Source organism: Syngnathus scovelli, chromosome 8, assembly GCF_024217435.2.
Source record: "Syngnathus scovelli strain Florida chromosome 8, RoL_Ssco_1.2, whole genome shotgun sequence".
NCBI classification, from domain to species: Eukaryota; Metazoa; Chordata; class Actinopteri; order Syngnathiformes; family Syngnathidae; genus Syngnathus; species Syngnathus scovelli.
In genome coordinates this window covers 12,317,315-12,333,984 of record NC_090854.1, presented here as the reverse complement: position 1 = coordinate 12,333,984, position 16,670 = coordinate 12,317,315, and the positions used below count along the sequence as shown (strand labels likewise).

Here is a 16,670-nt window from a genome sequence, read left to right as displayed (position 1 = left end):
TGAGGTGATAAAAGGCAGAAAACACAAATACATATATAAAAATATATAATAAATGTCATAATCTGGAGTGAAGACTCATCAAATGACTCTTGAAAATTTAAATGGGACATTTTCAGCAAATGCTGCAACGACATACTTAATAAATGATAATAATAAATAAATAGATAATTTGCAGGCTGTTTGTAATGACAACAGTGGCACTTAGTGGGCAAGGAAGTCAATCGCAGTACCAACAAAATACCCACCTGGAAGACATTTAGACGATATTCAGAAATCACAGTTACAAAAGCAATATGTACTTTATAATAAAAAATTGAAATGGATGATGTGACAATAACCTTTGTAACTGGAGCAGGAAATTATGTTATTTTTTTTCTCTAAATAATGAAAACATTCTATGGTCAACAAAGTTTAAAAAAAAAAAAAGCGAGGTTATGTAACATATTCATCAACATTTAATCATTTTTACCATTAAATAAAATACAGTATTTGTCACATTATTTGTCACGTTTATTACTGCATAAAAAGAATAGTCTGCTTTTGTAATTTTACTTTTCTATAGTATGCTTTATATTACAACAGCATCAAGTATTTATTTTACTTTTATTCATCATTAGATATTGTACAATAGATTTGCCTATATTATTAAGACAAAAGAAATATAGATAATTATGTGGACTATAGAATAATAAAAATAAAATCTGGTACTAATCACACGTGACACACAATTTTAAAATATATAATCCAGGCTTTTGCAGTATACTTTTTTAAAGTCCTCTATAGTGTCTCTAATGATTTGTCCCCGTGTGTTATACATGGGGGGAATTTTCTCAACCTAAATAGAGGAAGTGTCTAAAGACAGACGTTGTTACATAACTAAGTTGATAACAACAGAAATAGGAACTTTGCAAAGCAGCTGCAAGAAAGAGCAGCACATTTACAAGAAAACCACAGCGGTACATTTTGTGCATTTTTTCAAGCAGTGCAGGTGCACACCCGATGAGAAGTTTTGTGCAGGAGCTTCAAAGGAAAGATGAGCGACTCACTAGAGAGGATGACAGAGTGTCCCTTGTCTCTCGCCGAGGAGGACTCGGGTCCAGATAAGGAGTGCGGCACAGAGTACCGCTGGGAAGATGGAGGTCTGCCCGCGGCACTGCAGAGAGGCATGGAGGACTTGCGAGTAAACCTCGAGTTGACTGATGTGGTCGTGTGTGTACAAGGACGTGACTTTCCTTGCCACAGAGCCATCCTTGCTGCGGCCAGTCAGTACTTCAGGTAAAAGAAGAAAAAAAAAAAAAAGGGTTGGGGGGGGTAAAAGAATAAAAGCTGAAGGTCAATTCTCTAAGATCTGCTTCTGATTGGCCTGCTTAGCGTACTTCACATTTATATAAGTGAAACTTTCGAGGTGGAACTTTAGAAGAATTCTAGGACCAATTCCATGGATGGACATGACTGCAAAGCGCTGCAATTCTGAGTATGGGAAAGGCCTCAAAAGTGCAATTTATCTGCTCAAAAAAAAAAAAAAAAAAAACTTCGAGGACATAGCAAGACTTGATGGATTTTGCTGTGTTCAGGGCCATGTTCTGCAGTGGTTTGAGAGAGAGTCAAGAGGAAAGGGTGGAGATGAAAGGACTGGACAGCGAGACAATGCGGACTCTTCTGCAATATACTTACACCAGTCGGGCCCTCCTCACTCACTCAAATGTGCAGAGTGTACTGGAAGCAGCCAGTCAGTTTCAGGTGAGCAATACCTAAAAGCACCACTGGAAGACAGTATTGCGATGCAAACTTTCCTGTTCACTCTGTCAATTAAAGCTACCTCAAAGGGTGAGCAATAACGATATTGTAGTTGTTGTGGTCAGCAGTGCGATACAATGAAGAACTTCTTTAAACCTATGGCAGTTAATAAATGGAAATATGTTGATGAAAAAAATGTTTGTATATTATGACAAGATTTACAAAATACTACAGCTGTAAAAATGTATTTCCTTTCTGTCTAGAACAATATATTTCAAGCAATGCCGTAATTCTGATCTATCACTCGGTTCCCAACTGGTTGTGCAAGATCATGTTTGCAATAGAAAAAAGGAAGTAAGAGTTTCATAGTTGTGTAACAAAACAGGTTAAGTTAGGGCATTTTTTTTTTCTTTATCCTTCCTAAAATTGCTGTATTTGTTTGTGTTGTTTCTCGTAGTTTTTGCGTGTGGTGGATGCATGTGTTGGCTACCTGAGCAGATCCCTGCAAGTGGATACTTGCATTGGCATCCTCAACCTGGCGGATCGCTACGACCTTCGCACTCTGAAGACCAAGGCTCAGGACTACGTCGCCTCTCAGTTCTCCCAGGTGGTCGAGCAGCAGGAATTTGTGGAAGTGGCGGCCGAGTCACTTGGGAACATCCTGCAGAGGGACGATCTGGATGTGAAGTACGAGGAGTGTGTTTTCGAGGGCCTCATGCGCTGGGTGAGAGCCGAGCGGGACGAGCGGCGCCACTTACTGGTCGGGTTGCTTTCGTTCGTGCGGCTGCCCTTGTTGGAGCCGGCGTACTTTGTGGACAAAGTGGAGGGTGATGAACTCATCCGCAGCTGCAGCGAAAGCTTTCCTCTGCTGCAGGAGGCCCGCATGTTTCACCTGTCCGGGAGGGAGGTTAGTATCAGCATATGGACGAAAGCAGGGGTGTGCAAACTTTTTCTTCCAAGGCTGCAAAGGAATTGTATGTGATCATAAAATTTCTTGCTTTAGGTGGTTTCTGAACGAACCAAACCGCGCATTCGCCACTTCCTGTCAGAGGTGTTCCTCATCATTGGAGGCTGCACCAAAGATGACCGCTTCATTTCTACCGTCACATGTTTGGACCCACTCAGACGCAGCAGGCTCGAGGTTGCTAGGTTACCGGGATCACGCATGGAGGAGGAGGAGGCTCAGAACAAGAAATGGGTGGAGTTTGCTTACACCACCTTTCGCAATGAACTGTATATATCTGGTGAGACGGTAGTTTGTATATATTTTAACCACTGCCACCAGAAACTGTTGATTTTCAAGAGACAGGACAGCCCCCAGAAAACTGTCAGGAGATGTTTTCTAGAATTATTAGACATTTAAAAAAAAAAAATCAGCTTCCAAATTTAAAAAAAAAAAAAAAACGTTTTGGGGAAGGCTCTTTTGTGTTCCCAATTCAGAGTAAGGTCCAAATAAAACATGGTGTGGCAGGACTTGCACAAAACCAGAAAAAATAGAAAGCAAGCAGGCCCATTCTCAAACCAAACATCAAATTCCACTCTGGGCGAATGGACAAAAATTGCCATGTGAGGTACGTAAGTAAAATGTTTCTTGATTGCTCCTGTAGGAGGTAAAGAGACCCAGACAGATGTTTGGAAATACAACGGTGCTCTGGACAAGTGGATTCCAATCGAGCCTCTGACGACAGGCCGATGGCGGCACAAAATGGCTGTCCAAGGCGGGAAGGTGTACGCACTAGGCGGGTTTGATGGCGTGCGTAGGCTCGATTCCGTCGAGGCCTACGACCCTTTTCACAACCGTTGGACGCAGGTAAGCAGTCACTCAATTTCACTCTCATAATGGCCTGACGGAAGTAAAGTTAAACAATCCTGGTCCATGTATCTAAAGACAAAAAAATATAGCTTTCCTATCTGCGCAGGTGGCGCCACTCGCAGTGGGTGTGAGCTCCTTTGCTGCTGCGAGCTTCGACAGGTGGATCTACGTGATCGGTGGCGGGCCCAACGGAAAGCTGGCGACAGATTTGGTTCAACGTTGGGAACCCGGAACGAACATTTGGGAGCGGCGGGCGCCGATTCCCATCGAAACCAAGTGCACCAACGCTGTCAGCTTCAAGAATTGCATCTATGTAGTTGGCAAGTTTTGAGCCTATGTGTAAACACTGCAATTCATGTGGGACAGGGACAGAGCCCTGTGGTACACATTTTTGGGGTATTGCCTTTATGAAAGGTTTAAAATCGAAATATGTCCCAAACTATGAGACCAAAACACTTAAATATCATTTCAAAGTCATGTTGTTTTAACCAAAATAACATTGTACCAAAATTGAAATTTACAGAAAAGGCCGTAAAAGGCAATGCGCTCATTCAATGAAGGTTTGTCCTACTCTTTGTCCCCACAGGTGGCGCCATGCACAGCATATATTGCTACACCCCTCAGTCAGACTCCTGGTCTGTTGTGACAGGTCTAGGCGATAGGGCTAGCTGCGCCATCGCTGCCTGCAACAACAAACTCTTCATCACAGGAGGCCGCGATAACAAGAACCACGTCATCTCCACAGTCATGTGCTGGAATGTGGATGAAGGAGTCTTGACAGAAGAATGTGCTTTGCCCGTGGGCGTGTCGCACCACGGCAGTGTCACTCTGCTGAAGTCCTACACACACATGCACAGAGTGGCACCTGTGTCTGACCACCAAAGAACTTGAAACGAATGACATTGGGTGTCCCTTTAGCCCAGCGAGAGACAAAATCTTGGAGCTCCTGAACTCCTCTGATTCAGCTATTGTTGGAAAACTCCTAGCACGGATATCATCATCTCGATACCTGGCCTATGGACTTCAATTGAAGTCAAAACGTTTCTTTTCACTGACATGTTTTGGTCGAAACACGGTTGTCTTCTGATTAATATTCATTTGTGGATTATGAATTATTAAGACGAAAAGAAACTTTTGCTAATTTTACCCAAACAAGTACTTATATTGTTGTTCGTGAATGACAACATGCTCTGTGGAAAATGGTGAAGTGAATCTGACATTAATTTTGTTTGTTCTGGTCCCAGTAACCTGTTGCAATAAGTATACCCAAGATGCAGATGTGTTCTTGCGTGTCTGTCCGAAGAAAAAAAACAAAGAAGAAACCAGGAAATGTTCTATAATTGCAACTGGTCCAACCAGTCTGCGAAAACAAGTGTTAGAGTTCAGTTCTAGGTGCCTCAACCATTCAGTGCCACTCCACAAGGAGCAGGTTGAAAGGCTCACCAAAGAACTTGAAAGCTCAAAATCTTTACCCGTTATGGTTAAACAATATAGTTTGGTTAGTCTTTTGTACCATCTCCTCGCATTGGGTAAGTTCTGTCATTTCTTAGTGTTTACCTTTTTTTTACATTATAACTGTGAAACTGCAAATGTTCTCCTAAATCTGATATGGATTTTGATCGCTTTGTTGATACTTGGACAACTGAAACAGTCCTTGTGTCATCAACATGATGTCATACCAGCAGACAGGGGGTATTATTAAATGTGTTATCTTTATGTATTAAACTAGCAAATAATTTAAAATGATTTACAAAACATTTTAAAAAATGTGCATTAAAACATTTCTAAAAAGGCAATCTGAAAATCCAGTTTTCGTGTTTTGGCCCCTGTAGCTTGGGGACCCCTGGTCTACCAGTTCACACAAGGTCTTTCTGAAGTATTACATGTTTGAATGCTTGATGACAATCATGGAAATATCCTTTAGAAGAAATCAAGAAATGTGCTTTACCACCAAAGGCTCGGTAAACATGCCCAACCAAATTCCATTCCTATTGCAAGTGATTGTTTACCAGTGACATCACCTGTTAAGTGAAGGGTAGGTTTCACTTTTAACCTCTGCTCACTAATTTGATGTCAGGTTAATCAGGTTAAGTTAATCACATGGAATGATTCACAGATATCTATGGATGTATTTGTTCAGCAGTTTTGTTTTGAGTAAGTTCTAGTAATTCTTAATGTTTTCTATTTGTCCCACATTAGTGTCATATTTCTGTAAAAAAAAAAAAATACTATAACTGGATGACATGAATTTCCCTGCCTGCGCCTTGATCAAATACATTAGACCAACTGCGCTACAAAATAGACCTCCTTTTATTCTGTCTAAAATTGAATCTACTGTATAAAATCAAATTTCCAGATGCACTTGGAGGTGAGGCAGAAACGCCCAATGAGCTCATTGGTGTCTAATGACAGAATCAAGTATTGTAGCTCACACACGAATGTTCCCCTCTTATTAGCATGCCAACGCAGACCGCAACTTTGACACTCCTGGTGATTAACATTCATGATAGAGAGATAGGAACAGCCCTCAAACATAGAAAATGTGCATTTCGCCTCACAGAAGTACTGTTTATTCATCCTTCCTGCATGTACCAGAGTTTTTGAGTCTACATTTGTCGTCTTTGCCATCAGTAGTAACTTTCATCTATCTATCTCTGTCCATCTCTCCAGTTGCCCCTTCCCCAGATTCTGCACGGCATCTGGAATATGTGCTCAAGGGCCAAGAGATAAACTTTCTGCCGTCTATCCCCGGAAAACCTAATCTACTCGGGTGGATACATGATGGTAGAGATGTGGTGTGGTTCGATCTGCAGATGGGCAAAGATGTTTTTCCTCCATACGAGCACAGGATCACTCTGGAGCAAGAATCTGCAAGGCTCACCATCAAAGATGCCACATATGAAGACAGCGGAAACTATGACTTAAAGCTGATGATAAATGAACAGCATCATCGTTTAAAATACAGAATTGAGGTTATAGGTAAGTCTATTTTTCGATCTCTGTGCACTAAATATGCAGCAATTTTTCTTTCTTTCAATTTCTTTCATTATTGCGTGATGATGACCGCGACATAAGGAAAGCTCAAATTTCATGGGCTTGAGCTTATTTTAGCTGATTTTAGGCAAGAGGTTGTTAGAGATTCGCTTACTCCAACTTATTTTGCAAGAACCACACGGGAGACAAGCAAGTTCTTTTAGACACCTGCAGGTGGAGAGCTCACCCGTTGAAGGAATGAAGTCTAAACTCTCCCTCCTGCAATTAAGAGAAACAGAGTGGGGGTAAGAGTAGGCTGAATAGGAAGCCCTTGTCCTCTAGTCAAAACATATTGTTAGAGATTTGCTCACTCCAACTTATTTTGCAAGAACCACACGGGAGACAAGTAAGTCCTTTTGGACACCTGCAGGTGGAGAGTCCATTCGTCGCTGTGCGTGCAGCGATGACGGAATGGAGGTCTGACTCAGGCCTCTTGCAGGAGCATTTTTATTGAGAGAAACAGAGTGGGGGTTGAGAGTGGGCGTGAGAGCAGACAGAATGGGGCCGAAGGCCCTGGCCTGCTGATCAAAGCACAGCAGGGGGTCTTTCACGATGTTGTGTAAACAAAACAACTTTGATTGCTTCCTCTGCAGCTAGTCAATCAGTTCAAAAGATCTTAGCACTTTGTTCTACTACTTTTGTTAAGACAGGACAGGGGAGGGTAATTATTGCAGGTTATATTCCAACATAATCCTACGATAAAGATAACCTGGAAAACCCTAACACATATCAGGGGGTGTTTTACGACCTTGTGTAAGATACGACAAGCTAGGTTTATTATTACCGGTTGCATTCCAACATACTCATACGATAAAGATAGGGAGCTTGAAAAATGTAACAGAAATGACGACTGACCTTAGGCCGCTTATCAGTTGATCAGAGGGCACTATCGACAAACCTTTGGACGATTTGGCGTCTTCAATGAGGAGCTGACTGTGCTTTCCATTTACGATCACATTAAATGTTGCTTCTTTGCTTGTTTGTTTACAGACAAAGTAGACCAACCACACATATCGTGTGTGTTGACCAGCCCAAACAGAGTGTTGCTCGTTTGCTCAACAGACTCCAAACATCCCGACTTATTGGAGTTTAAGTGGAGGGCAAATGGAAAGGAGCATCCAGGACCAAACTTGCAAATAAATGTGAGGGGCAAACATGATGACCGAGTTTATCGTTGTGACGTGAGCAACCCTCTGACCAAGGAAACGGCACTTTCACTGCCGGCGACTGCTTCCTGGGTAATCAACATCAATATTCGTGCAACTGGAAGATTCCAACAATGTTTATTTGAATGACATTTTGAACGAATGTATGCTGAGATGTTGGAATATTTCGAATCTTTGTACTTCTGTGCAGATAAGCCATCAGATGGTCCAAATGACATCCTCAAAAGTAAAACAACAGCTTTACTCATTGGCGTCATCATCATATTGATCATCATCATTGTGATCGTCATTACGGTCGTAGGTTTGCGAAAAAAAGGTAAAGGTGCTTATATGCAAACAGAAAAAAAAACAACACAAAAAAAAATCTTCTGGTCTTAAACTATGTTTTTTATTTCACCAAGAAGTGAAAACCTGTCTGTGGTTTCTTGCAGCACGTCTTGAGAGATTAAAGACCTGTGTTTTGAGAAGAAAAAGTTCTACGTCTGAAGGTATGTTCGAGTCGAAGTTCATTTCCAATCGACTTGATTATTGTGATTACGCTAACAGATAAGTTTCATCTTTCTTCATAGGACTGCTGGATTCAGATGAAAACATCAAGCGTCCAAACGCTTTATGGGATCTGGATTTATGTGATGCACTGAAGCCATACGGCATCATAATTCACGGCTGCATCGATGTACTTACTCAACTTGTATTTTGGCTCAAGGCAGACAACGCCTCCAATGCTCCTGAAGTCATTGCCAACCATGTCTTAGATACTGTCAAAGTTATTGAGGGGTGTCCACAACAGCTGCTGGCTGACCCACACCCGGAGAATATATACATCAGAGAAGTGAAACGTTTCTTGCGTGGGAAACAGAACTACATTGACAAATGTAACACAACCAATGAACAGATGGACTCATGGTTGCTGATCCTATGTGAGCAAAGCGTTGAGAATTGGACAAAGGTTTTCCAAAATCTCAAAGAAAATGGACATTTCACAGGGAGTGACACGGACAAGGAGCTCGTACAGTTCTGCTTCCTCAAACCCATCCAGGTAAATGGATGGCTTTACATATCCTGTCATCATTCAAATATGATAGAAATGATATTTTCAAATGACTTTTATTTACTTTTAAAAAGAACATTCGCATATTTGAATTATAATAACCTATCACATTTATATTGTATATGATTTTTTTTCTTTTCATTTAGGATCAGCTGAATGGGCTTTTAAGAGACTGGAACACACAGCGGATGCTAGAAGCTGCAAAACACAAACTCCTGAATGTCTCAAGAAAGGCTGCCAACCTGTGCAAGGAGAAGTATCATTTTAAAGCACAGAACCCCAATAATGAACCATCTTATGAGCGCTGCAGACTCATTATGGCTGAAAATGGATGGAATGAACCAGAGAATGAAGGGGCAGCAGCAAAATTGTATAAAAAAATGAAAATTGAGATGCAAACAGAAACATTTGAACCCAGAGACGTACACGCTGACAAAAATAGGGAGGGCAAGAGCACAGGGGGAGAAGGAAAACAAAACACAGGCAACTAGTCAGAACACAAAAACACAAACAAAGTCACTCACGTTTGAAGTATGAGCTTGTTTAGCCTGACTAGTAGTTCTACATTCTTTTATAAATAGTAACAGGTGGGACGTATTATGCTAACTATTAAATAACTTTTTATTAAATTATATGTGAAATGTGATACATTTCCTGCACCATCCCGATGATCTCTCAAGGCATGAAAATGATTGGACAAAGATTCATTTGACAATATTTGGAGGGAAAAGAAATTAGGTCACCATAAAGGCAAAGCAGTCTTCGGATATTATTAAAGTATGAGAGCAGCAAAAGACTTCTTTGGAAATCGCTGCTTGAGTGCCTTCTGGTGAGGTGCAGGATGCTGCTGATTTTCCTATTTTCTTTCTTTAGTCACCCGAACATGATTGTGCTGCTCTGCTTCAACAGTGTTAAATTAATATGAAGGATTTTGTATTTGCATGTATATTTATTTCAATGTCACTAAATGTTAGTTTTAGGATTGACATGTTTTGCAGCCTATGATGTTAAGAATAACCACAAGTAAAAATAGTCTAATTTCTACTTGGTTGTGTAAAGTTACCGTGCAAAGCCGTGAGTTGGATTTGTGAGTACAATGCATGTATTGTATGAGGTAACACTGTTGCCGTCTGGTCCAAAAGCAGCTTGAAACGTGAATAATTCTACTGGTAATGGCCGGAATTATGAAAAAATAAATAAAAGAAAACCTCGAGAATGTTGTGTGACTCCTTTTCCTGGTCTTTGCTGATCTGTCTTCATTGAAAGGAGCCCAAGCCTGCTCTGCTGGCTGAAATGCACCTGTTTTGTTTTTTGCAAGCTTCACTCTCATAAGGCAAAAAGAAAAACAGTTGCAAGCTTCCTGTTATAAACATTAAGACACAAAAAAACGATGTCAAGGGGAATAAACATGCTATTGACACATATTTAGATCATGTACTGATTTTTGAAAATGTTCTCCTTCCACTCATGTTTGGAAAATCTAAGCTCAGGCACCAGCGAGGAATTCTTTCACTTTCAAACCACACCCTTGCTCGTTTGCTGTCACACTGTGAGTGGAGCAAAACGTCATTTGTATCACATACTTTAAGAGGGACAAGAGCTGATCGGTGATTCGCTTCTGAATATTCTAAGATGGTCTACCAACATGCTATGATCGATTATCATCAAAATGTGTTCAAATAAGATTCATGGGCCATATTACATTGTATTTGGGGTATTTCTCTGGGTTAATCAAAAAGCCATCTCAGTTGTTGATAAGTTGATACAGTTTGGCCACTTGCACACAATGGCTGGCTAATCATTACGTCAGGGGTGTGAAGACATAAAGACATAAAGACATAAAGACTTGCACTTTACCCTGATAAATAAGAGGCAACGGTTTAGTTTTACAACTACTGGTACGAAAAGCAAAGGGCAAAGGTTTAGTTTTACAACTACTGGTACAAAAAGCAAAGGGCAAAGGTTTAGTTTTTCAACTACTGGTACGAAAAGCCCACAGATTGACTTCTAATACTGGATGGTGCCAGTCGTCCTGTTGCTTTATTCTTTGGATCATGTTGATCTCGGTAAGTTCGGTCTATAGTTATTTTTCTTATTTCTTTAATTACAACTCCTGCGGAAGTCAACGTTCTTTATAGAATGTCCAGTGTGTTATGGTTTTACTGTAAGCGGGTGATTCTAAAATGGCGTCCTCCTTCAACTGCAAGTTCAACACTTGGGTGTTGAGGCCATCTACACTTTGTGTACTCATTCCAGGTATAAGTTCATCGGGCGCAATGAATCACAAATGTCTATGGATGTTTTTATTCAGCAGTTTCGTTTCGGGTAAGTTCTCTTATTTCTCAATGTTTTCTACTTGAATGAAAGCTTTTGCGGTGTTAATATTCTAAACATTGTCTAAAATGGACAGTTTAAGTGGGTGTTTCAAAAATTGAGCCTAAAATAGTGACGGATTGCTTTATCACAATTATGATGACTGAATAAGACTGAATGAAAAGAATTTACCTGCCTGCTCCTACGATCAAATACAAAAACATTACAATAGACCACCTTCGCTGCAAAATAAACCTACTCTTATCCCATCTAAAATGTAATCCACTTTATGAAACCTCATTTCCAGATGCACTTAGTGGCGAGGCCAAAATGCCCGGTGAGGTCATGCGTGTTTAACGACAGAAATAAGTATCGTAGCTTAAGCACGATTTGCTCACATTAGCACGAGACTGATTAACAATTAACAACCATGATAGAGGGATAGGAACAGAAGGAAAAACAGGAGTTTTACTAATTTTTGTCATCATCAGAATAGTCATTGTCCTCGTGATCATCATTAGGGCTTTCCGGACAAAATTTAAAGACGCATATACAGTGTTCCCTTGCTATAATTGCGGTTCACATTTTGTGGCCCTGCAGTTTCACCAATTTTTTTGCTTTTATTCAATGGATTTCATAGGAATGATGAATGGCAAAATGACTTTTTAGCCATTGTCATGCTCGTCTCCTTCTGGGGCCAGAGCACGCTCCTCTCATAGCTCGTATAGCACCTCGTATTTATTCATTTTACATTTTAAAAGTTGAATTTCATAAGTGTACCAAACATTTAGGAAAATAAGTGTTTGGGGGCTGCAAGGAGCTCGTAACATCGGAGTACAACCGTAAATCCCCCCCAAATCTATGATAAAAATAATAATGGTAATAATAATATCTCACATTAGCATGCCCCTGCAGACCGCAACTCTGAGACTGATTAACAATCATGATAGAGAGATAGGAGAACGCTGCAAACATAGAAAATGTACATCTCTCCTCACCTCACAGAAGTGCTTTTTTATTCATCACAATTGCATGTATCAGTTTTTTATTAGTCAACATTGCTCCTCTTAACTTTCACCTATCTGTCTCTGTCCATCTCTCCAGTTGCCTCTTCCCCAGATTCTTTACAGGATCCCCAATATGTGCTCAAGGGTCAAGAGATTAACTTTTTGCCATCTATCCCCGGAAAACCCGATCGAGTAGGGTGGATACATGAGGGTAGAGATGTGGTGTGGTTCGATCCGCAGACAGGCAAAGAAGATGTTTCTCCTTCCTACAAGGACCGGATCACTCTGGAGCAAGACTCTGCAAGGCTCACCATCAAAGATGCCACATATGAAGACAGCGGAAACTATGACTTAAAGTTGATGATAAATGACCAGCATCATCGTTTGAAATACAGAATTGAGGTTATAGGTAAGTCTATTTTTCCATCTCTGTGCACTAAATATGCAGCAATTTTTCTTTCTTTCAATTTCTTTCATTATTGCGTGATGATGACCGCGATATAAGGAAAGCTCAAATTTCATGGGCTTGAGCCTATTTTAGGCAAGAGGTGACTGATTGTTGGGTCTAAATACGATTAGACATTAAATCATTCGCTGGAATGAAGAGGAGAAGACAACCAGAACAGGTTTACTCGCGAGGAGAACGATAGAGAAAGCAATCTCAGTTACAACCTCCATCAGTTCTGAGTCCTTACTCCACGTGCCCCCCTTTTTAATGTTATGGTTGCCCTGGTTACAGAGGCGTTGCTATACTAAAGGGAGGGGGGATTGTGTCTGTAGCAACGCTGATTAGAAAAAGAATGTAGTGTGGTGTGAATTAGCACTTCGCTGTTGGCTCGTGACCCCCCGCAGAGGCCGTCCCCAGCTGTCTTCCTTCACAGTTGGCTGACTTGTCCTCGAGGTCAACAAATACCCTGACGCACGTTGATTGCCGCTTTGCTGTGGAACAAATGCAACTAGACCTTTGCTAACTTTATCTACTTGGTAATTAACACACAATAGTAATAAGTAACTTGTCCTAAACATTTCAACACACATTAAGCAAACGTGAGGTAACCGGTATGCAGTTCCTTAAACAAACATTGAGTAAATATGGGATAACTTTTATGCAACTACTTCTAACTGTATGTAACCTTTAACAAAGAAAAACAGGTCTGATAAACTACAATCTATGAACCAAACCTATATCTAAATGAAAAGGAATGAAGTTCCTGTGAATCAAACAAAGACCATGTCACCTATGCAAATAAGCCCTGCTCATTGTTAGTGAAGGCCTCTTACGGGAACCAAAACACACAGACAACATAAGGACAGGAAGGATACAAATGGCTGACAGGGATCAAAAGACATCCCTATCACTAAAAAGGAAGAACCTAGATAAAAGGAAAGATAAACTCGTAAAGGCGAGGCCTCCAGGTCTGGCAGGCCAAAGCTTCACTTAAAATTATTCCAACACTGACCTTAGGCCGCTTATCATTTGATCAGAGGGCACTATCGACAAACATTCATACTCACAATCACACCTTTGGACGATTTAGAGTCTTCAGTGAACAGCTGACTGTGCTTTCCTTTTACAGTCACATTAAATGTTGCTTCTTTGCTTGTTTGTTTACAGACAAAGTAGACCAACCGGACATATCGTGTGTGTTGACCAGCCCAAACAGAGTGTTGCTAGTTTGCTCAACAGAATCCAAACATCCCGACTTATTGGAGTTTAAGTGGAGGGCAAATGGAAAGGAGCATTCAGGCCCAAACTTGCAAATAAATGTGAGGGGGAAACATGATGATCGAGTTTATCGTTGTGATGTGAGCAACCCTCTGACCAAGGAAACGGCCAATTTCACTGCTGGCGACTGCTTCCTAGGTAATCATTATCAATATTCATGCAATTGGAAGATTACAACGATTTTTGACAAGCCATCAGGTGGTCCAAATGACACCCATGAAGGCAAAATAGGAGTTTTACTAATTGTTGTCATCATCAAAATTGTCATTGTTCTCATGATCATCATTAGGGTCCTGGCTATCCGGACAAAATTTAAAGATGCATATAAAGTGTTCCCTCGCTATAATTGCGCTTCACCTTTCGCTGCTCTTCATTTACATTTTAAAAGTTTAATTTCTTAGGTGTACCAAATAATTGGTTGGGGGCTGCAAGGGGCTCATAACATCGGAGTATACATACAGAAAGAAACAAAACAACAGTTATTCTTATTTTCAAACAAACACGTTTTTTCCACCAAGAAATGAAAACATGTCTCTGGTTTCTTGCAGAACCTTTTGAAAAGACAAAGAAAAGGATTCGAAGAAGTCCATGTAACACGCCTGACGGTATGATCTGTCTACACTTGAAGAGTTAAAAGCATTGACTGCATCCATTTAAGGAGCAATGAAGTTCATTTCCAGTCGAGTTAATGATTGCAACACTTTTCTTATGGAAATCCCTCAAAAGAGCATCATCAAAAAGCTGCAGCTCAGGTTCACTGCTTAGATTCAATTTTTAAATGATCAACGCGCTCTTTGCAAATTAGATACGTATAGTTTTTTTGTTTGTTTTTTCACTATCCTGCAACTCGTTGGCCACACTTTCACAGGACGAATCCATTTCATATCAGTTTGCATTGAGTAGAAGAAATAACAGCCACAGGTATGATTTCAGTATGGAGGACAATGGAGGGAAGGCAGAGTGAGATTTAGAGGAGACAGAGGAAGAAGACGTGGAGGTGAAGAACCACCCTCGGTCTGCCATTTTGTTTTTGTTTAGACCAGTGGTTCTTAACCTTTTCCCTTGTTCGCACCCCATTCAATTCACCGACCAGTTCTCGCACCCCTAACCCTAACCCTAAATAATTACTATAATAATAATAATAATTGGTTTACTTTACAGCTATAAGGCTTAATTAGCATTATCCCTAATGCCAATTAACACAATGACTTCTTGATTTCCAGAATTGTTCACTTTTTTCGGTTACCCGACCATTATCCCCGAAAAATTGTAAATTTCCCAGAGGGTATCCTCGCACCCCCTAGGAACCACTGGTTTAGACTATAGAAGGCAGAAAACTTGAGTTTTACCAAATGTACGGTTGAAGAAATGCTTCAAAGACTCAAAAACAAGTGAGGGAGCACATTTTTCTTCTTTGCCATTAATGTCTGTCTGTCTCTGTCTATCCATACAGTATCCCAGGATCTGAAATATGTACTCAAGGGTCAAGAGATCAACTTTAAGCCACCCATCCCCGAAAAACCTGATCTAATTATCTGGTTCTATCATGATGGCCGAGGTGTGGTATTATTTGACAACAGGGGTGAATTAAATTTTCCCTCATACAAGGACAGGATCATTCTGGATCACAATACTGCGGAACTCACCATCAACAACGCCACATATGAAGACAGTGGAAATTATACCATAAGGTGGAAAATAAACAATGAGGAATGTCGCTTAAAATACCCAGTTGAGGTTATAGGTAAGTAAATCTTTGCATTCCTATTTGGTTGATAGTTACTGTGAATTGTTATTTTTCTTCCATTACATTTTGTGTATTCTGGACAACACTTTTTAAGTTGGAGACTTCTGATGCCTTGCTCAAGGGTACATCAATTGTGGCCAGGGAGTAGGCTAGTATTTCATCCCCACACTAGTTTGAACGTCCCCTTGTCCACAGTCATGCGCGACTTAAAATTTGACCCTTGGGTCACAATTTTGTCTTGGATGAACTAGCGCTGTGTCAGTTTTACTGAACTTTACATTTGTATGCGTACCTCATTAGTTTTACATGATGTGTTTGTTTGCAGACAAAGTAACCAAACCCAACATATCCTGTGAAATGGTCAACCAAAAGCAGGCATTCCTTGAGTGCTTAACAGAGGGCAAAAGTGATCCTTTAATAAAATTTAAGTGGCACTCACAGGGAACCGAGCAAACGGGTCCAATTTTGAAAATAAATCTCAGCGATGAACAAAATGTTTATCACTGTGATGTGAGCAACCCCTTGACCAATGAAACGGCTTCATTCCTCGCTAAGGACTGCTTCCTTAGTAAGTATGATCAACATGAATGCAACTAGAATGGTCAAGCAGTGTTTGGATTGAATTGGAATGATATTTTGACATTACCGTGAACTGCTATGGAATTTTGTTTTCCGTGCAGACAACATACCGAAAGCTGAAATTCCCAACTCTACTGATATGACATCTCTAATAATAACTGGCATTGTGAACATTGTGTTGGGCTTCATTGTAGGATACATTGTTCGCAGAAAATTTCGATGTTCAGGTAAAGAAAACATGAAACACAAAGGCACAGGCCACAGTAATGTTGACTAGTACTTCAAATGATCATAGTACAATTTACTGCCTTTTACCTTTCATAAAAATATATTCACAATTTCTCTCATTTTTGCAGGACTTTTTAAAATTATACGAGCAAAACGTTTTGAAAGACAAGAAACCACAGAGGTATGTTTCACCTGTCTTGATTGTAAAGCTGCATTCTAACATGTGGGACTCCAGACTCCTAATTCCATCAAAGTGTTCTTTCTCTATAC

The 16,670-nt window shown here is 40.4% G+C and overlaps 3 protein-coding genes across 7 annotated transcripts in view; all 3 read left to right on the top strand.

The window, feature by feature from the left end:
- LOC125974104 (muscle M-line assembly protein unc-89) overlaps nt 1-16,670 on the top strand; it is an 85,073-nt gene that overhangs the window by 15,604 nt on the left and 52,799 nt on the right. For all 3 annotated transcript variants that reach the window (XM_068651700.1, XM_068651699.1, XM_068651698.1), the window contains exons 4-5: nt 12,218-12,529; nt 13,736-13,984. In XM_068651700.1, coding sequence (XP_068507801.1) covers nt 12,218-12,529; nt 13,736-13,984 — 561 coding nt within the window. The remainder of the gene's footprint in view (nt 1-12,217; nt 12,530-13,735; nt 13,985-16,670) is intronic.
- Nucleotides 873-6,528, top strand: LOC125974106 (kelch-like protein 6). 3 transcript variants are annotated; one of them, XM_068651702.1, is made up of 9 exons: nt 873-1,275; nt 1,575-1,740; nt 2,195-2,644; nt 2,741-2,981; nt 3,345-3,547; nt 3,657-3,870; nt 4,137-5,079; nt 5,475-5,585; nt 6,221-6,528. In XM_068651702.1, exons 1-7 carry the CDS (start codon nt 1,034-1,036, stop codon nt 4,439-4,441), a joined length of 1,821 nt encoding a protein of 606 aa, XP_068507803.1. In that variant the 5' UTR covers nt 873-1,033; the 3' UTR covers nt 4,442-5,079; nt 5,475-5,585; nt 6,221-6,528. The 3 variants fall into 3 exon arrangements, with proteins under 3 accessions (XP_068507803.1, XP_049584944.1, XP_049584945.1); XM_049728987.2 differs by lacking the exon at nt 5,475-5,585; XM_049728988.2 differs by lacking the exons at nt 873-1,275; nt 5,475-5,585 and adding an exon at nt 1,282-1,474.
- Nucleotides 6,091-10,016, top strand: LOC137840497 (uncharacterized). Its single transcript, XM_068651517.1, has 7 exons — nt 6,091-6,112; nt 6,221-6,529; nt 7,786-7,821; nt 7,940-8,065; nt 8,181-8,237; nt 8,319-8,788; nt 8,947-10,016. Exons 1-7 carry the CDS (start codon nt 6,091-6,093, stop codon nt 9,289-9,291), a joined length of 1,365 nt encoding a protein of 454 aa, XP_068507618.1. The 3' UTR covers nt 9,292-10,016.

Bases quoted from the DNA above. Each gene is read 5' to 3' on its own strand.
- LOC125974106 (XM_049728987.2), top strand. From the start codon at position 1,034: ATGAGCGACTCACTAGAGAGGATGACAGAGTGTCCCTTGTCTCTCGCC. The intron at 2,982-3,344 runs GTGAGACGGTAG...TTGCTCCTGTAG, and splicing joins CAATGAACTGTATATATCTG to GAGGTAAAGAGACCCAGACA. The intron at 3,548-3,656 runs GTAAGCAGTCAC...CTATCTGCGCAG, and splicing joins TTCACAACCGTTGGACGCAG to GTGGCGCCACTCGCAGTGGG.
- LOC137840497 (XM_068651517.1), top strand. From the start codon at position 6,091: ATGTGCATTTCGCCTCACAGAA. The intron at 6,113-6,220 runs GTACTGTTTATT...CCATCTCTCCAG, and splicing joins GTGCATTTCGCCTCACAGAA to TTGCCCCTTCCCCAGATTCT. The intron at 7,822-7,939 runs GTAATCAACATC...ACTTCTGTGCAG, and splicing joins TGCCGGCGACTGCTTCCTGG to ATAAGCCATCAGATGGTCCA.